Source organism: Kogia breviceps, chromosome 7, assembly GCF_026419965.1.
Source record: "Kogia breviceps isolate mKogBre1 chromosome 7, mKogBre1 haplotype 1, whole genome shotgun sequence".
Classification (NCBI taxonomy): Eukaryota; Metazoa; Chordata; class Mammalia; order Artiodactyla; family Physeteridae; genus Kogia; species Kogia breviceps.
In genome coordinates this window covers 76186253-76205226 of record NC_081316.1, presented here as the reverse complement: position 1 = coordinate 76205226, position 18974 = coordinate 76186253, and the positions used below count along the sequence as shown (strand labels likewise).

The 18974-nt window shown below is 35.8% G+C and overlaps 1 protein-coding gene across 5 annotated transcripts in view; it reads right to left on the bottom strand.

Annotated features, from left to right (window-relative positions):
* Positions 1-18974, bottom strand: part of SBF2 (SET binding factor 2) — a 502981-nt gene that overhangs the window by 180435 nt on the left and 303572 nt on the right. For all 5 annotated transcript variants that reach the window (XM_067038634.1, XM_059069141.2, XM_067038638.1 and 2 more), the window contains exons 14-16: positions 8853-9057; positions 3496-3605; positions 1983-2132 (exon numbers count right to left, since the gene is read on the bottom strand). In XM_067038634.1, coding sequence (XP_066894735.1) covers positions 1983-2132; positions 3496-3605; positions 8853-9057 — 465 coding nt within the window. The remainder of the gene's footprint in view (positions 1-1982; positions 2133-3495; positions 3606-8852; positions 9058-18974) is intronic.

Genomic DNA, 18974 nt, shown 5'->3' with positions numbered 1-18974 from the left:
CACTTAAGTTCAACTCTTTTAGAAATTTCAGTTATATAATAAAGTATTACCAATTGTAGTCCCCATGCTGTACCTTAGATCCTCAGGCCTTATTCATCTTATAGCTAAAAGTTTGTACCACTTATCGACCTCTCCCTATTTCTTCCACCTCTCATCCCCTGGCAACCATTTTCTACTCTGTTTCTAAGAGTCTGACCTTTTTTTTTTTTTTAAGGTTCCACATATAATACCATGCAGTATTTGTCTTTCTCTGTCTGGCTTATTTCACTTGGCAGAATGCCTTCAAGGTTCATCCATGTTATTGCAAATGGTAGAATTTCCTTCTTTCTCATGGCTGAATAATATTCCACTGTATTGTGTATATATACCACATCTTCTTTATCCATGTATCCACTGATGGACATTTAGGTTATTTCCACATCTTGGCTATTGTGACTAATGCTGCAGTGAACATGGGAGTGCAGATACGTCTTCAATAGCCTGTTTTCATTTCCTTTGGATATAACCAGAGTGGAACTGCTGGATCATATGGTATGTTCTATTTTTAATTTTTTGAGGAATCTCCATATCATTTTTTATAGTGGCTACACTAATTTACATTCCTACTGACAGTGCACAAGGGTTCCTTTTTCTCCCTATCCTTGCCAATACTTATTATCCCTTGTGTCTTTGATAACAGCCTTTCTAACAGATGTGAGGTGGTATCTCGTTGTGATTTTGATTTGCATTTTCCCGATGATTAGTGACATGGAAAACTTTTTCACTTACCTTTTGGCCATTTATGTGTCTTCTTTTAAACTAATTTTTGATATGTGACAAGGCCAATTCCCAGGCTTTGCCATTTGTTTTAGGAGTATGTTGGTAATTCTCAGACTTTTGCTCTTTCTGTTGGGATTCTGATGGGAACTGCAGTAACTCTATAGATTATTTTGGGGAGAACTGATATCTTTATAATACTGAGTCTTACAATCCATGAACATGGTATATCTTTCCGTTTCTTTAGGCCTTCTTTCATCCACAAATGTTATTATTAATTATACCCTGTAATTCTCACTTTCCAATCTACCAGAATTTAACATACATTTTACTCAGTTTCTCTGGAGTCCCACAGATAGTCTTTGAAATCTTAATATTTAATCACATTTTTCTCTTTGTGCAAAAAGCTTAAGAAAGAATTTTTGCATCACCTACAAAGAATACGATGCCAGTGTCACAGAGACAGGATAGGGAAATCAGATTATTTGCTTCTCCTAAACTGTGTCCTCATTATTGTGTGGGAAGTTTATCTCTGTAAGATAATACACGTATGTTGAAGCCAACTGGAAATATTATTTTTGTGCTTTACCAACACAAAGTACTTAGAGAACACTTAACTGAGTAACTCATTTATCATTTGGATTACCCACCATTCATTGTCCTCTGCTTTAATAGTAGAACTGAAAACTGACGGGCTGACATGAATACAGACATTAAGTAATATATAATTGAATGTTTTAAAGATGACTTTTCAGGCTTCCCTGGTGGCGCAGTGGTTGGGAGTCCGCCTGCCGATGCGGGGGGCGCGGGTTCGTGCCCCGGTCCGAGAGGATCTCGCATGCCGCGGAGCGGCTGGGCCCGTGAGCCATGGCTGCTGAGCCTGCGCGTCCGGAGCCTGTGCTCCGCAACGGAAGAGGCCACAACAGTGAGAGGCCCGCGTACAGAAAAAAGAAAAAGATGACTTTTCGTTTTCAGAAAGCTTGCTTACAGAACTAGTAAAATAACCTAATATTTTTCAAGAAAAAACAAAGAAAGAATAAAAAACTCTTAATATTTATGCCAAGTAATACGTAAGTGTTTCTGACCGAAAGAGTATGGATATTGGCTCTTCATCCTATTAGGTGCAGAAGGCTCAAGAACCTGATATATTGGTAATTACTGAATTGCCTGGAAAAATAAAAAGTATTCTCAAATAAGAAGGATAATCTGAAAGAACTAAAAGTTACCTGTAGAGTACAGTTCATCATCCTTATTATGTAGTCGAACTGTTGATGGTCTAATATTGCCCGGTTTTGCTGAACATGTAAACCCAGCTCATCAGTGAGACACTGTCTTGCTGCCTTTCCTTTAAGGGCTCTCAGTGCAGCAGGAAGGGTCTGAGGACAAGAGAGGAAGACATGAACAAAAGGTACCACTGGAAAAAAAGTAACTTTCAATCATGCTGAAAACTCACGTGTATCCTATAAACCATTTAACAGTTATTAGTAGAATTAAACTGCTAGAAAAGAGTTGTACTGTTAAGGACAACTGTAAACAGATGGATTTATAGTGATTTTTTTTATTTGTAAGGCAGCATGAAAATAAGTAGGACTAGTTTATGTGATACATTTAAAAAACATTAAACTTCATTAAGAAATACTCATCAAAATTGTGGTCACCAAAATAACTGTTGCTTCAGATTATGAGTCAAAACCACAGACACTTAGACAGGTTCTTGGAATAACTGGTCACATCTCCATGGCAAGAATAGAAGGAAAAAGTAAAATGACAGGAATCATGGGTGATTTTATACTTTTAAAGTGATTAGCAACTTAATCACTACTCAGTTTTAATTTATGACTGGAAAATTCTGCAATCTCTTCTTATTTCAAAAGCATAATTAAGAAGGAAAAAAACTCAGAGCAACAAACAGAAATCTCTAGGTGTATGTACTAAAACTCTTTCATTTCATCACCCACAAGAACGCCTCTTCCATTTCACCTTTAGAGCTGAATTAATTTACTTTACATAAAGTAATAATTTAACTTTGAAAACGTAAAATGAGAACAAAGGGGCAAATAAGAAGGAAGAGGAGAAGACTGAGAGTAGGGGGACCTAATATTGTTACAACGGGTATAGGAAACAGGCTGTGAAAACTGAAAGCAAGAGAAGCAAAAGAAAGTCTGTAACACTTCAACCATAAGAAAAAAATGGATTCCAAAAAAACTCAAAATATAAAGAGGCTTGAGGTCATTTAGTGCAAGAGTAAAAACTTTATTTTACATGTTTTACTAGCCTCTTGTAATAAATGTTCAGAATTATGACGAGTCACTAAGGAAAGGTTACATATGCTTATGTTTTATTAAAGAAGGCAAGAAAATGTGCTATAACAAGGCACATTTAATTGAATACCACAATTTTTACAATTCATTACTTGTTCTAACTAGATTCTTTGTAATAAATAAAATTATATTTTAAATGTTAAGTTTCTAAATAATATGCCAAAAAAGAATTAATGAACAATGTTTAAAAGTTCCAGAGGGGGAAAACGACTATCAATACTTCTCTGGTTGCCATATAATTAGGCTTGGCTACGATTTTAAATCTTAGACACTGTTCATTTAAAATAATCAAAACAATGAAAGGATACTTTATAAGGAAAAGGGATTGAATCAGAAGAACGGTCAGTAAGCAGGCTAAACATAGAAATCTGAAAGGGATGTGATGAATGCTTACTTGGGAAAGATGGCATTTTATTACCTTTTCAGTCTCCAATGTTTTATTTTCAAATATGAATGAGATGCAGTTTCTAACAACTTCCAATCTCTGTGCACTGTTGAAAACTGTTGTCACCTTATCCATTATTGAAACTAGTAAAGGAGTATAAGGAAAACACAAATTAAACTCCTTCAGCAATTACAAAAGGGGAATATTACTGTTTACAGTTTATGACTCTGTTTACATGACCAACACTTAAGCATTTTTTTCCCTTGTTACATGACACTGAAAGTATTTAATTTCCTCACTTTGATTACATTTTTAGGTTGTGAAGTGGCAGGCTAGTCAATGGGTTATTTAGGATAATTTCACAGGATAGATTCTAATACTGTACTTAACTCTTAGGCAAATTAATTCATATTTACATTGCTCAGTAAAATTTTATTAAGCAAAGGTAATAATTTTTCCTTTAATTGTAAACAAACAGATAAAAAATGTTTTGGGTACAAGATCATGACAAAAATAGCTAACACTCATATGTAAGAGGACTGACTACTAACAGAAAAAGAAGTTGATATTTCTAACATATTACCAAAGAAAAACCACATACCACAAAAAATTAGGTTCTACAAATGTGAGCACAGGTGACCTGAAGAAGCACTGCACACAAAGAGAAATGATCATGGCCAAAGAATCGCTATAAAAATTTGGGAGAGTCACTTCTCAGTTCTGTGAACTTAGTACCTGTCAACTTTACAAGGTTGGATAATTCTAGTGTACTACATAGGCTTAAATTACTTAAAGTAAATTTAACTTATTAAAAGAATGTTAGAAAGATATAAATTAAAGCAGTATTTGTCAAATAAAAAGTATAATTTCACAAAGAACTACACTATATAATTTGTACAAATGAAGCAGTATCAGTAATTCTTAAGCCTTATATTTTATGGCTGCTCTTACCTAACAAGAAAGACCACCATATCTTACTCTTAGCATTCCTTTCATTTCATCAATACGAAACTTTATATCCTTCAAATATTTTTTAAACTTTTAAAAATCTTGAAATATTTATAAGCTTAAAAAAAGTTGCAAATTAGTACAGAGAAGATCCATGCACTTATCACCTTCCCCCATGGTGACATATTACATAACTACAGTGCTTTATCAGAATCAGGAAATCAATCTTACTTGGTTTTTACTACAGTTTTCTTGAAATCACTTAAAATCATGTAAGATTAACATTAATGACCATGACTATAAAATAGATTATTTCATATGACATTTCTGTCTGAACTGTGCATTCTTAATTGTGCACTCTGGTGCTTCCCACATGTGTAGGTCAGTGGCATAGACTGAAATTGAAATTGATCTATATTTAGAGTAGAAAACTTCTTAGTCTCCAAATAAGACCACATGCTTTATTGAGAGAGTAACATCTTTAACCTGTATTTATAAAATTTTAATTCTAAAATCTCTTTAGCAGCATTTTAAATTTTCTTTAGGATGAACCATTAAAAACCCCACATTTTCTTATAATGAATCTGTTTACCATCTGGGAATTATTATTTTCCTTTGGAGACTATGACTTAGTTCATTCCCAGAAGAAAGTTCTTCACTTAGAGTTACTGATGTATCAGGCATTGGCCAAATCCCCAGTTGTGGCATTCTAATACTAGCTTTCTAACATTGGATAACAACTCTGGTTTATGGGTATTTGACCTCCCAGGGCTTCCTTCCCAAAGCTTTGGCTTTCAAATGCTATTTCTAGCATTTGAAATATCATTTGAATAGTGTTCATCATCACTCTGGCCCCTCTGAGGAATAGCTGGAAACTAATTAACCTCTCAAAATGTGGATGGCTCTTAAAGTGACAGAGCAATTCTACATTCATATTAAATAGGTATCATGTAAAATGAAACATTCATACCTTTTAATTTTAATACAAGGGAAATCCTAATTCTGATCAACTCAAATGAACCAGAAAGTTGGACAGAGGTCCCTGTATTCGTCTTTCACTCATTCATTCATCATTTGTTCATTTGTTTGTTCATTCATTCATTCATTCTGGTTTTACAGGAAGTGCATGCAGGGACAAATACTGAGTCACGTGTACCTCTCTCACTGACTACAATGAGACATTCCATATGCATCTAAAAACAGAATTTGATGCTGATTGAAAATGAAGAAAGTAAAGAGATTATACAAAAACAATATTGAGACAAGGCTACAATTCAAGCAAATTAAAATTTAAACCAACTTCTAATCTGTTCACGTGGGTATTTAAAGAAAGCATTCAAATACCTCATGGATATTAAAGTTAAATGACCAAGCCCTTCAAAAAATAACTACCCTAACATGTCTACTTCTTCTCCATTCTCTTCTCTATATGAAAGTACAATCAACACTTAAGTAAAAGCTGTTAATACTTAGGGAAATAATAGCAAATAAACATTATTAAGTAAATAATAAATAATAAGTAATATTAACATTACTATATAACATGTTAAGATACATAAATTATTAACATTACAACATAAACAACATAAATAATTAAACAACATAAATAATTAATATATTATTATCCCGGAATTTTAATAATAAAATTACACTCACTTCCAAGTATGATGGAACAGTTTGTAACAAACTAAAACTCCCACAAGGAACAATTATAAAAGTAAGATAAAATGCAAAAGCCATCTATTTAAATATATCAGAGTGCTTCAGAAGCACAAGGATTAGAGGACCTAAAATTCCAGAGAAAGGAAAAGACCAAAGAGGTAAGTTAACAAGCACATCCACTTTTTCCCTAAGAGATTTGCCAATATTGAGTACAGATAGGAAGCTGAGAATCTGGGCTTGATTCTGGCAGATGGCCAGGTTGACCAGCAAAGTTTCTGGTGAGAGCTGAACAGACAAAGGTGGATGTATGCTATAATCCTGAGATAAACTTCTAAAAGAACAGTAAACATATATAAATAACAAGTTAACAGATACAAATTATGGAAAAAAAATAATTTATTAATCCAAAAGAATGAAAGAAAGCAGGGGAAAATGTAAAACAAGAGGGTCAAATAGAAAAAACAACCCAGTAAATTATATTAAAGCCATTACTGTACGAGTAATTATATTTATATAAATGAGCTAAATACAAGTAATATACTACAATAGTCAAACTGGCTAAAAAAACCCCCACATGCTGCTTACAAGAGGCATACCTTAATTATAAGGACCCAGAGTTTGAAAATAAAAAAATTTAAAAAATAAACCATACAAACACTAACCAAAGGAAGGCTGGTCTAGCTATATAAAACTCAAAGTATACTTTATGCCAAGAAGCGTTACTAGAGACAAAGAAGAACATTCCATAATGATAAAGGGATCAATCACCAGGATGCTACAATATTTGTAAATATATTTGCATACAATAAATCAATTTCAATATACATAAAGAAAAAATGGACAGAACTAAAATGAGAACTAGGCAATTCTATTACCATGGGAGACTTTAATACATCTCTTGCAATAGCTGAAGAAAAAGAAGAGATAAAAATCAGTTGAAAAAATAAAGACAACACACAGAATGCAAAAAAATATTTGCAAATTAACATGTTTCATAAGGGACTTGTATACAGAACATACAGAGACTTCTTAAACAAAAATACAAATATCTCAATTTAAAAATGGGCAAAGGATCTGAACAGAGTCACATTTTTTTCCAGAGAAGATATAAAAATGGCCAATAAGCACATGAGAAGATACTCTACATTAGTAGATGTGGAGAAACCAGAATGCCCATACATTGCTGGTAGGAATGTAAAATAGTGGTTGTTTTGGAAAATAGCCTGGCAGTTCCTCAAAACATTAAACTCAGGCTTATCATATAACCCGACAGTTCCACTCCTAGATATATACCTGAGAGAACTGAAAACATATGTCCACACAAAAACATACAAATGAATGCTCACAGCAGCACTATTATTAGTAGCTAAAAAGTAGAAACAACCCAAATGTCCATCAACTGATATATGGATAACAAAATGTGATACATACCCATACAATGGAATATTATTCAGCCACAAAAAGCAATGAAGTCCTATATATGCTACATGGATGAACCTTGAAAATATTATGCTACATGAAAGAAGCCAATCACAAAAGATCACATATTGTACAATTCCATTTATATAAAATATCCAGAATAGGCAAATCTATAGACAGGAAGTCGATTACCGCCTAACACTGTGGAAGGAGTGGTTTTGAGGGTGGGGTGGGGAGTACTGCTAATGGGTATGGGTGTTTCTATTTGGAGGAATGAAGAAATTAGACAGTGAAAATGCACTCTGTGAAGATACTAAAACCCACTGAATTGCACACTTATTTTTTTTTTTCTTGGCTGCGTTGGGTCTGCTGCTGCACGTGGGCTTTCTCTAGTTGTGGTGAGCACGGGCGACTCTTTGTTGCGGTGCACAGGCTTCTCATTGCGGCGGCTTCTCTTGCTGCTGAGCATGGGCTCTAGGCATGTGGGCTTCAGTAGTTGTGGCACACGGGCTCTAGAGCACAGGCTCAGTAGTTGTGGCGCACAGGCTTAGCTGCTCCGCGGCATGTGGGATCTTCCCAGACCAGGGCTCGAACCCGTGTCCCCTGCATTGGCAGGCGGATTCTTAACCACTGCGCCACCAGGGAAATCCTGAATTGCACACTTTAAATGGGTGAATTTTATGGTATGTGAATTACATCTCAATATAGCTGTTTTTAAAAAACAGAAGATTCCACAGTGGGAGCAGGTAGGCTAATGGTTAACCTGTGAGGGGTACTGAATGGAAGAGTGTTTCTAGGTATTGATAGTGCTGATTCTGCTTACACGAATTTGTTCACTTTGTGAAAACTCATCAAGCTGTGCACTTCTGTTTTTGTGTCTTATATCTTGATAAAAGGTTTACTGTTTTCCTTTTAAGATTTATTTATGATTTATTTTTATTTATTTTTGGTTGCGTCTGGTCTTAGTGGCAGCACATGGGATCTTTGTTGAGGCATGCGGGATCTTTCAATGTGGCACGCAGGCTCTTCGTTGCAGTGCACGGGCTTCTCTCTAGTTGTGGCATTCAGGTTTTCTCTCTCTAGTTGTGGCACAGGGTGTGTGGGCTCTGTAGTTGTGGCGCAGGGGTTCCAGAGTGCATGGGCTCTGAGGTTTGCGGCACTTGGGCTCTCTCATTGAGGCACATGAGCTCAGTAGTTGTGGTGCGCGGGCTTAGCTGCCCCGTGACATGTGGGATCCCAGTTCTGTGACCAGGGATCGAACCCACGTCCTCTGCATTGGAAGGTGGATTCTTTACCACTGGACCACCAGGGAAGTCCTCAAAAGGTTTAGTTTTAAAACAAACAAATGGACAAATACATACCAACGGGTGGACCTGCAGGCACAACACATTTCTTTTCCACTCTTGAAGCAGGAGGTGCATTCTGGTTCTTGGCAAGATTTTCCTGTATTAATTCCTGTACCCGAGTTTCATTAATCTTTGGGAAAGGAAGAATATGAACTCGCAAGTGGGATCCTTCTGTTGGACGTGGAACTTTCTGAAACGCCATATGAGGGTTTGGATTTTCCTGCGATATCAAACATATGTAAAATGATTCCAAAGTTAAAAGAACAATAGCAGATTGTCAGCCAGAAAGACAGAAACTGAAATCAGAGAGATGAGACATTGTACATACATTCAAATATATGCCATAAAATATAGAGTATTGGAATCTTACATCTTACATGATTTACCAGCAGCAACTGATACAGCTGATCACTCTTTTTCCTCTTCAAGGAACACTTTCTTTACTTGGTTTCTAGGTCTTCTTGTTACATCTTTGTTTATTTTTCATCTCCCTAATCTCTTAACTATGTGGATACCCCAGGGCTCAGACCACGGGCCACTTTTCTATTTACACTTACTTTCTTGGTGATAACTTCTAGTCTCTTATTTTTAAACCATAAAACACCAATGATTCACAAATTTTTATCTCCAAATGAGCTTCCTCCTGAACTCCATACCTGTATATTCAACCACCTGCACATAGTGTTTCCATTTGGATTTAAAATAACATTGTAAATATATGTCCAAAATGGAGCACTTAATATTCACCTCCTCCAAATCTGCTTTCTACAGTCTTCCCCACTTCAGTAAATGGCATATTTATTTTTTCCAGTCACTCCGGTGAAAAGCTTAATCATTAATGCCTTTCTCTAATACCGAATTATCCATTCCTCTGCAAACCTTTTACACTTTGCCTTTAAAATATGTTTATAACCTGACCACTTTTCAATACACCTTGGTTCAAGCCAATATCTCTCATGTTGCTACAGAACAGTCTCTTAACCAGCCTCCCTGCTCCACCCTTTGCTCCTACCCTCACTCCATTTTTAACACTGCAGACAGAGTGATCTAGTTAAAGTATGTCAAATCATCACCTAACTACTCTGTTCATTCAAATAGCTCTTCATCTCATTCAGAGTAAAACCAAAAATTTTTACAATAATTTACAAGATCTGGCTTCTCTATATGACTGTGCTCTACTACTGTTTCCTTCATTCATTCTGCTCCTGCTACACAGGTCTTCTAATTCCTGCCTCAAAGTCTTTACACTTACCTGTTCCCTCTGCCTGGAATGCCTGTCTCCCACCAATCTGTACAGCACCCTCTCTCTTTTCCTGCATGTCTTTGCTCAAATGCCACCTTTCGTGGCCACCCTATATAAAATGATAACCCCCAACACAGTCCTTATCCTCCTTACTATATTTTCCTTGTCACCTTCTCACATACTATAAATTCTATTTAACTTGTTTATTGTCTGTCCTTTTCTCATTAAAATGAAACTCAAGAGGACAGACATTTTGATCAATTAAAAACTATTTTTTTATCCTCTGCTGTATACATATTGCATCTAGAAGCTGCCTGGCACATAGCAGGCACCCTAAACTACTTCCTACTGTATCCTAATGAGTGGGACACAATGTTAAACATATATTAGGATTGCAGTAATTAAATTAATTGTGTCAGCTAATATTTTCATAGACCCTTCGGCTGGCATGGACTTTTATCTAGCTACTACTTAAGTAGAATTATATTTCAAATACTACGGGCAGAGTGGAATCCATCCTTTTTACAAAGTTCTCTAAAGAAGGTTGCTATACAATCATTCTTAGATCAATTCTTGCATTTATTATTCTTTGCAACCAGAAAATTTCTTTTTCCTCCTGAACCTTTGTTATTCACGTTGTACATTAGGCTCAATACTGCCCTATACATTCTCTGGACAGTTAAAATGGCCAACTCTCATCATCTACCAGAGCTGCTCCCCACAATTCTTTTTGGTTATTTGACCCAGACCCAGAAAAGGAAAGGTTGGACCACAGCAGATGATATAGGGAGCATATCTCAGCAATACAATGGAAATAAAACTCCTTTAAGTGTCAAAAGCCTGGGTTCTAGTCTTTGCTCTGCTCATTATGTGATGCTGGATAAATAACTTTGCCTAAGTATATACGGGCATACCTTGTTTTATTGCACTTCACTTTATTGTGCTTCGTAGATACTAAGTTTTTTATAAATTGAAGGTCTGTGGCAACCCTATGTCGAACAAGTCTACTGGCACCATTTTTTCCAACAGTATTTGCTCACTTTGTGTCTCTATGTTATGTTTTGGTAATTCTCACAATATTTCAAACTTTTTCATCATTATTATATTTGTTATGGTGATATGTAGTCAGGGATCCTTGATGTTATTATTACAAAAAGATTATGACTTGCTGAAGGCTCAGATGATGGTTAGCATTTTTTAGCAAAAAAGTATTTTTAAATTAAGGCAAGTACATTGTTTTTTTAGACACAAATACTATTGCACACTTAACAGACTACACTACAGTGTAAACACAACTTTAATATGCACTGAGAAATGAAAAAATTCGTGTGACTCACTTTATTGTGATATTTGCTTTACTGCAGTGGTCTGGAACTGAACCCACAATATCTCTGAGGTATGCCTGTACTTACGCTTTTCTTAAAAGGTTCCTGAGAAGGTGAAATCAGATTGAAAACTTGTTCTTGCCAAAGTAGCCCTCATACACACTTTGTATTTTCCCCTTATATCATTAGCAAAGACAGGAAAAAAATAAGTAAATTCCTATGCCAAGTCTTCACAATCACCACTTTCTAAACTATATGTTGAAAAAACTGTTGTAAAATTACACCTGGGTTAACACCAATATCACTGGTCCAGAGTTTCTGAAACTGCCCTTTTCCCAAAAGCAGTATGTTTTTTCTCTGTTCTTTAGGCACAATATCTAAGATACCTCGTCTTCTCAAAAGTTATAAATATCAACTTTCTAAGATCCACTGGGCAGATATTTCTTTCAGGAGGGGGAGGTAATTCATGTGGATTTTGAGTTCTGAATCATTTAAAGTACATTCTTCACTACTTCCATTTCTATCTATACTTATTTTCTTTATAATAAAATAAAAACTTAAATATATTTCCTATGATGTAAATAATATTCATTAAAACAAATTTAAAAAAATGGAAAAATAAAAGTAGAAATCTTCTTAGTGATGCCAGTATCTTTTCTAGTATATTTTCTCTCTCTCTCTCTTACTATATGTTCTTCTCTCTTGCTCCAAAAATGACTTAAGGTGGTTTAGAAAAATAAAGATACACATATTGATTTCTAATCAAAATTCTGTAATGTTATGGGTTCATCCTAAACTTTATAAGGAAGATCAAAGATCCAAAAACAGTCAAGGCAATTCTGAAGAAGAGTAAATAGAGAAGTCAAACTTTCCAGATATCAAAATTTATGTAAACCTTTAATAATTACTATAGGATGGTAACTGGTATCACTAAAGGGTTAAAGGGCTAATGTAATAGAGAAGCCCAGAAGCAGGACTATATGTGAAAATGTGATAGAGACAGGAAGCACTATAATTCAGAAGGAAAAGTTAGACAATTCAATGAGAGAAGGTAATACAACAAAGTATTTTTAGCTCATGGTCTCTGATATCAGACTGCCTGGGTCAAATCCTAGCTTAGCCACTCACTAGTAGCATGACCTGGTACAGTATCAATTCTCTTACCACTTGGGTTTCAGTTTCCTCATCTGTAAGGAAGATAATAATATAGTACCTACTTCACAAGGTTCTTGTGAGGGTGGAACAAGTTGTTATAGGAAAGCTTTACAACACACACACACACACACACACACACACACACACACACACACACACATTTCCCCAGAATAAATCTGAAAGCTCTTTTCCAAAAGTCTAGAGTATATTCATTTGAAAAATGTTTAGTCACTGCATATTCTATGGCATGACACCATGCCTCTGAAACTAAAACCACCTCTTTCTCCCAGGGTTCCCATCATATCACCAGCTACTTATATTTTAACAACAATGACGACAATAATAGTACTCAATGAGGGTTTAAATAAAAATCACTTATTAAAGAAAAGATATAGCTATTTGTCACTAATAGTATTTTCTTTCTCATAAGCAATTTGAAATATTGTAAACCAAATCCATACACAATTCAGAATAATAAGAATTCTAAAAAATGATTTTAAAACAAAGTTCAAAGCTGAGGCTATCCTTTAGCTGTACAGATAGTCTTAATAAAAATTCAGATTATGGGCTAAAGTTACTAAATGATAATATATTCAACTGTGTTTAGAAAATTCAAAAAAGGCTCATGCTCCAAGATCTAGTACTATTTGGTTTTCTGGCGACCGTATCTGTACGCTGCTGCCCTCTAGCGGGCAGTATGGTAAATATAAAGGACCACACTCACCACCTCACACCCACCTTAGTCACATAATGACTTTTGAGAAGATAGCAGAAATGAGAGACATTTTAAGGCTCGTTGAACTCTGCATGTTCTTGGAAACATGCTATTATTTGTAACTCCAAATGCGTTTAGATCAGTCCCTTGAATATTATTGAGCTCATTAAAAACCGCAGCCCAATTTAATTGTTCAATCTCCGTGTTGAAATAAGGAAATGCATTATTTTCCAACAGGACAAAAAAGCAGCCAAATATTCATCTTTGATTTTAGAGAAGTGCAAATATAAAGTAATAACCAAGGATTTAGACAACTACCTACTTACGGTGAACATAATTCTGTCCAAAGCAACAAGAAAGCTGGCAAAATGTACTATCATTTAGAGGGAATTTTAAAGTTGGATAATGATTTTCAAGAAGTGGGCTCTGTAATCCTGCTTTTAGAGTACACTATAGCAATGGGAGGTATAATGATTTTCTCAGACTTGAAAAAATGACACACACACCATCTGGTCTGGAAACATGGATTTTTCTTTTCTCTCTCTCTCTCTTTTTTTTTGGCAAGCTAAATGAGAATATGCCTAAGGCTTACAAAAAACAAGGCTGAGAAAGCACTTCAAATAAAAGCAAAGCAAAGCAAGACAAAACAAAACAAAAAGCCCCAAACCCTACTGGAAATTCAAAGTAGGCACACTGGGAGAAAAAATTTCTTCCAACACATTGGTCTCAGCAATGAATGATAAATCAATGTGACCTTGTCAGGGTTTACCAAGTTTCCCATATTAAGTTAGGTATTTAATAATTATTTAATGTGCACCAATCATACCTAGACCTGTGTTACACAAATTCTTAAAAATCCTTTTAAATACAGCTGAAACCAATACTATCAATTGGACTAAATCATTAAACACTGAAAAAATGTAACTGGACTTTTTAGAGTTGCCTGGCTGTGAACACAACATTTGATGGAATGAAACACTCTCAATTTTCCATCCTCACAGGCCTTTCAATGATCACCTAATAGAATTAATGTCTCATCCTTAATACAAAGAAATTTGGTGTCTGACTTCAATATGTAATGTGCTGGTTGCCCTAATTCAGGGTTTCTTAACCTTGACACTATTGACATTTTGGGCTAGATAATTCTTTGTTTGGGGGTGGGGGGCAGGGAAAAGTGGGTGTCTTGTATACTGTAAGATGTTTAGAAGCATCCCTGGCCTCTACTTACTAGATGCTACTAGTATACCCCTTTCTAGTTGAGACAGCCAAAAAATGCTCCAGACGCTGACAAATTTCTGGGGGTACAGAGTTTGCCCCTGTTAGAACAACTGCTCTAATTCATGACTCTAGGTGGAGGCTTCATGGTCTAAGACAAGTCTTTTACAAGTACCAAGAAACTAGCTAGGAGACCTAATACTCTCACTCACCCGCTGGCATGCAAATTAAAGCCATAAAAGGATAAAACCATACACCTATTAAAATGGCTAAAAACAAAAAAACAACTGAGGATACCAAGTGTTGGTGAAGACACAAAGCAAACAGAACACTCACATATTGCTGGCGGGAATGCAAAAATGGTACAGACTTAAGAAAACAGTCTGGCAGTTTCTTACAGAGTTAACATTTTGTTACCATTTTTCCAGCATCCTACTCCTAAATATTAACTCGGGAGAAATAAATATTCATGTTCACACAAAACCCTGTGCAAATGTTTAGAGTGGTTTTACTCATAGTTGCCAATACTATCCTTCATTTGCTCAACAGATAAATAAAACTCTGGTATAACCATACAATGGAGTACTGCTCAACAATAAACAGGAATGACATATATGCAGTGGCATGGGTGAGTCTGAAATTCATTATGTTAAGAGAAAGAAACCAGACTCGAAAAACTATGTCATGACATTATGGAAAAAGCAAAAACTAGAGACAGAAAACAGATCAGTTGCCAAGAGTCTGAAGTGGCAGGGCGATGTGACTCTAAGGGAGTATTAAGAAGAAACTTGGGGCGACAGAAATGCTCTACGCCCTTAGTGTGGTGGCGGTGGCCGCAAAACTCATTCATTTGCCAAAACCCATCAAACCGCACGTTAAGAAGGGTAAATCTTACTACCTGTAGATTACACCATGGTAAACCCGACTGAAAATAGACAAGCAAACCAGACAGAGTAGAGGAAGGAATCTGATTTTTACCCTTTGGGGCGGGGGGCCTCATTTCATCCTAACAATCTAAGTAAATTGTTTATGTTTTGACTTTTTAAGATGAAAGATGACTGCAATATTTTACTTCCTTCCTATAACAACAGCAACAAACCCCTTTATTCACAGTTGGCAAAGAGTACAAATATCAACAGTGTAGACTGAATGTGCCTGGGAGTGAAATTAACTTTCTGCAGAAATGTAAAGGGAACAGATCTTATGTGATTTAGAATGGCTCCTCCTGCCTCTGGGCTTTGTTCTCTCATTAGTTTTCAGACTTATTTGTTTCAACACTGGGCAATGACATACTTATTAGGCACAAATAGAAATCTCATATTATTTTATAAGAAAGTCCAAGTCCTCTCATTTTTCCTTTAATTTTTAAGAAAACAAATTACACAGTCTAGCAAATGCTTATGTACTACTACAGATGAAAAACAAATTAGAAAAACTGCACTATGTAAAACAGTAAAACACATGTCCAGTTGATTTCTTGCTGCCTTGGAACAGATGTTTATAAAGCTCTTGATCTGACCTATCTTAATATTCTCATTTTGCATTCAGCTAGCTGTCTTTTATAAGTGTATACCAAGAATCATAGAGAAAGAGCAGGTGAGTAGCTAAATGTGCTGTCATGTAGACATCAAGAATTCTGATAGCCAAAGTAGGCAGACACAGTATTATCAACCCGGCATGGAAAGAAAAGCTGTACCAATGTATGGCCAATAAAAATCTTCATGGTATAACTTTGCCAACACTTACACATTTGTCTCTAATGGATTTATTCCTTTCCTTTGTCTTCATTCCACCTTCCCTTTCCCTTCTCCACCAAACTCACCAAACACTTTTCTTAATTATTTAGGAAGCTTCAGGAAGTTAAAAGAGCGGCTAAACCCGGTTGCAATTCATCCTACTCACGCCTACTCACATTCCTACAATTCATCCCTACTCACTGAAAAGCACTATAAGGGAATGATGATAAGAAACTGGACAGTTAACGTTTGTTTCTGAGGTACTTCAAAGGGAAGTGAAAGAGGGAGGCTAGATACACATACCAGACTTCACTGCAATAAAGTATTTACAAACATCTGAATGGAATCACCAGGTCTCAATTCTAACCCAATAATAAAGAAACAGTCAAATTATATGGTTGGGTTTTGCTTACCAAAAGGGAATTTTAGAAATGTGATAAAAAAAAAAGACTAGTTAAAAATAGAACCATCTGGATTATTTTCCTTGCATTAAGACCATCCTTCCTCCCTCCCCTCAACTTCCTGCACAACCCAAGAAAGTAACTTTACCATCATGTCTGTTTTTAACTTTGTATTTACTTCAGAAAAAACTTTCTATTTACTTCAGAAAAAACTTTGTATTTACTTTAGGACCATCATGGATTTAGAATCACAGAACTGGAAGGAATCTCATAAAGTCTGATGATAATCCATTGGAATATTCTCAAATACTCATTCATCATGTATGTGTATCCCCTTCTCAAGGATATTAGTGGAATCATGTACCTAGAAAATGCGTGGAGCTAGTAGGTACCTAATATACATACTGAATGAACAGATTTGATTAAATTAAATGGAACAGAATTAGACTGTGGAGGGGAAAAAGCCCAGCAAGGGCTCAAGAAATGCAGAGTACATTTGAAGGGAGATTTCCATATCTTACCTAGTAATACATCCCTTACGATGATCACTTTAAAAGTGCTATTATATAGGATGGGGGCTATTTGTGTTTTACAATCACCCTTAAGAACATATAATTACTATTTATTTTATTGCAGTTTTCAGTTTTGTTTTGGCTTAGTGTAAGCTACGTATCGTTCAATTTAAGTTACAGATTAAATTTAAGCTAGCATTATATTTCAGTTACTTTGCTTTTGCATCAAAGTGGCTTGGCACACGCCCTTACATACACTGCAAATTCTGTCCTGTGATAGAGACAAACCTGGGTCACAACCCCAGCTCTGCTCACTTACTGGCTATAAAATTTTGCAGTTCTGGAATAGTCTTGTAAAAATGCAAGAAATAGATATTCAGTTATTAAAGGGATCAGTCCCAGAGACTCAAACACTGATTCCCATTTGATGTTTTGCTATTCTTTGAAATCCATAAATAAATCACTCCTAGTAGGCAAGGAAAAAACCTTTCTAATCTTCAATTTCCTCACATATCAACACCTGCCCTATCTACCTCACAGGGCCATTTTCAAGTCAAATGAGAAAATACATTAAAGAGCTTTATAAAGAAAAAGTATAAAGTCAGCCTTTGGAAGTACCACTATTTTTCCAATTGGAGATGAGCCAGCCTAATGGAGTGAAAGAAGATAGTCTTAGGATCTGGATAGAGGAAAATTCCTGAATTTAAAATCTGGATTCAATCACTTAATAACCCTATGATCCTGAGCCAATTATTCCCAGTAAAATGGGGATAATGACACCTATTTTACATTGTTATAAGGATTAGAGATGATGTATGTAAAGTGCTTAATTCCATGCCTGGCATGTTGTGCTAAACACTCAATATTTATTATTATTACAATACGTCAACAGAATTTTCTCATGTGATCACGCTACACATTAGTTCTATACAGCCATCATATTGACAATAAATGGCAAAGACCAGCACAGAACACAAGTTCTCCTTCTGACAGAATTCTTTTTAAGTTTCAGCATACTAATCAAGAAACAGATTTATTATATTGGACACAGTTATAAATGTGGAATTTAGGATATCAGTCCAAGGGATAAATTTTAAAATAACTTCAGGAATAAAATTCATAAATAACTGAATAATATGAAACAAAGAAACACAGTTTAGTATTCATGTTTTTATCCAATTGGTTCTCAGATTTCGAATGGATGTGACAAAGCACTGACTAATGATCCAACGTCCAAAAAGGTCCACCTATTCAAATAATGAAGTTATACAATACCAGGATACTGACCCCAAATCTTTCTTAACTGTATTTCCTTTAAAATGCATCTTCCCGGGCTTCCCTGGTGGCGCAGTGGTTGAGAGTCCGCCTGCCGATGCAGGGGATACGGGTTCGTGCCCGGGTCCTGGAGGATCCCACGTGCCGCGGAGCGGCTGGGCCCGTGGGCCATGGCCGCTGGGCCTGCGCGTCCGGAGCCTGTGCTCCGCAACGGGAGAGGCCACAACAGTGAGAGGCCCGCGTACCACAAAAAAAAAAAAAAAAAAAAAAAAAAAAAAAAAAAAAAAAAAAAAGCATCTTCCCTCAACCTTCCCCTGGAAAACCATACTTTCCACTTACTTCCCTTTACTTAGTAAAAAGATTCAACTCTGAAAAGCTTCATATGCAGGAAAAATCATTAGCCACAATCCACTTTTCTGAGTGCATCTTAGGTTTTCTTCTTTCCTGGTATCCAAATGCACACTTTACCACATTCCAGTCTTTTTAAGTTATTGTATTTCTTCTCTCAGGGAATATTTTCACCCTTGAGTTTCTGTAGTCACCTGACAGTTTTCTTTTTC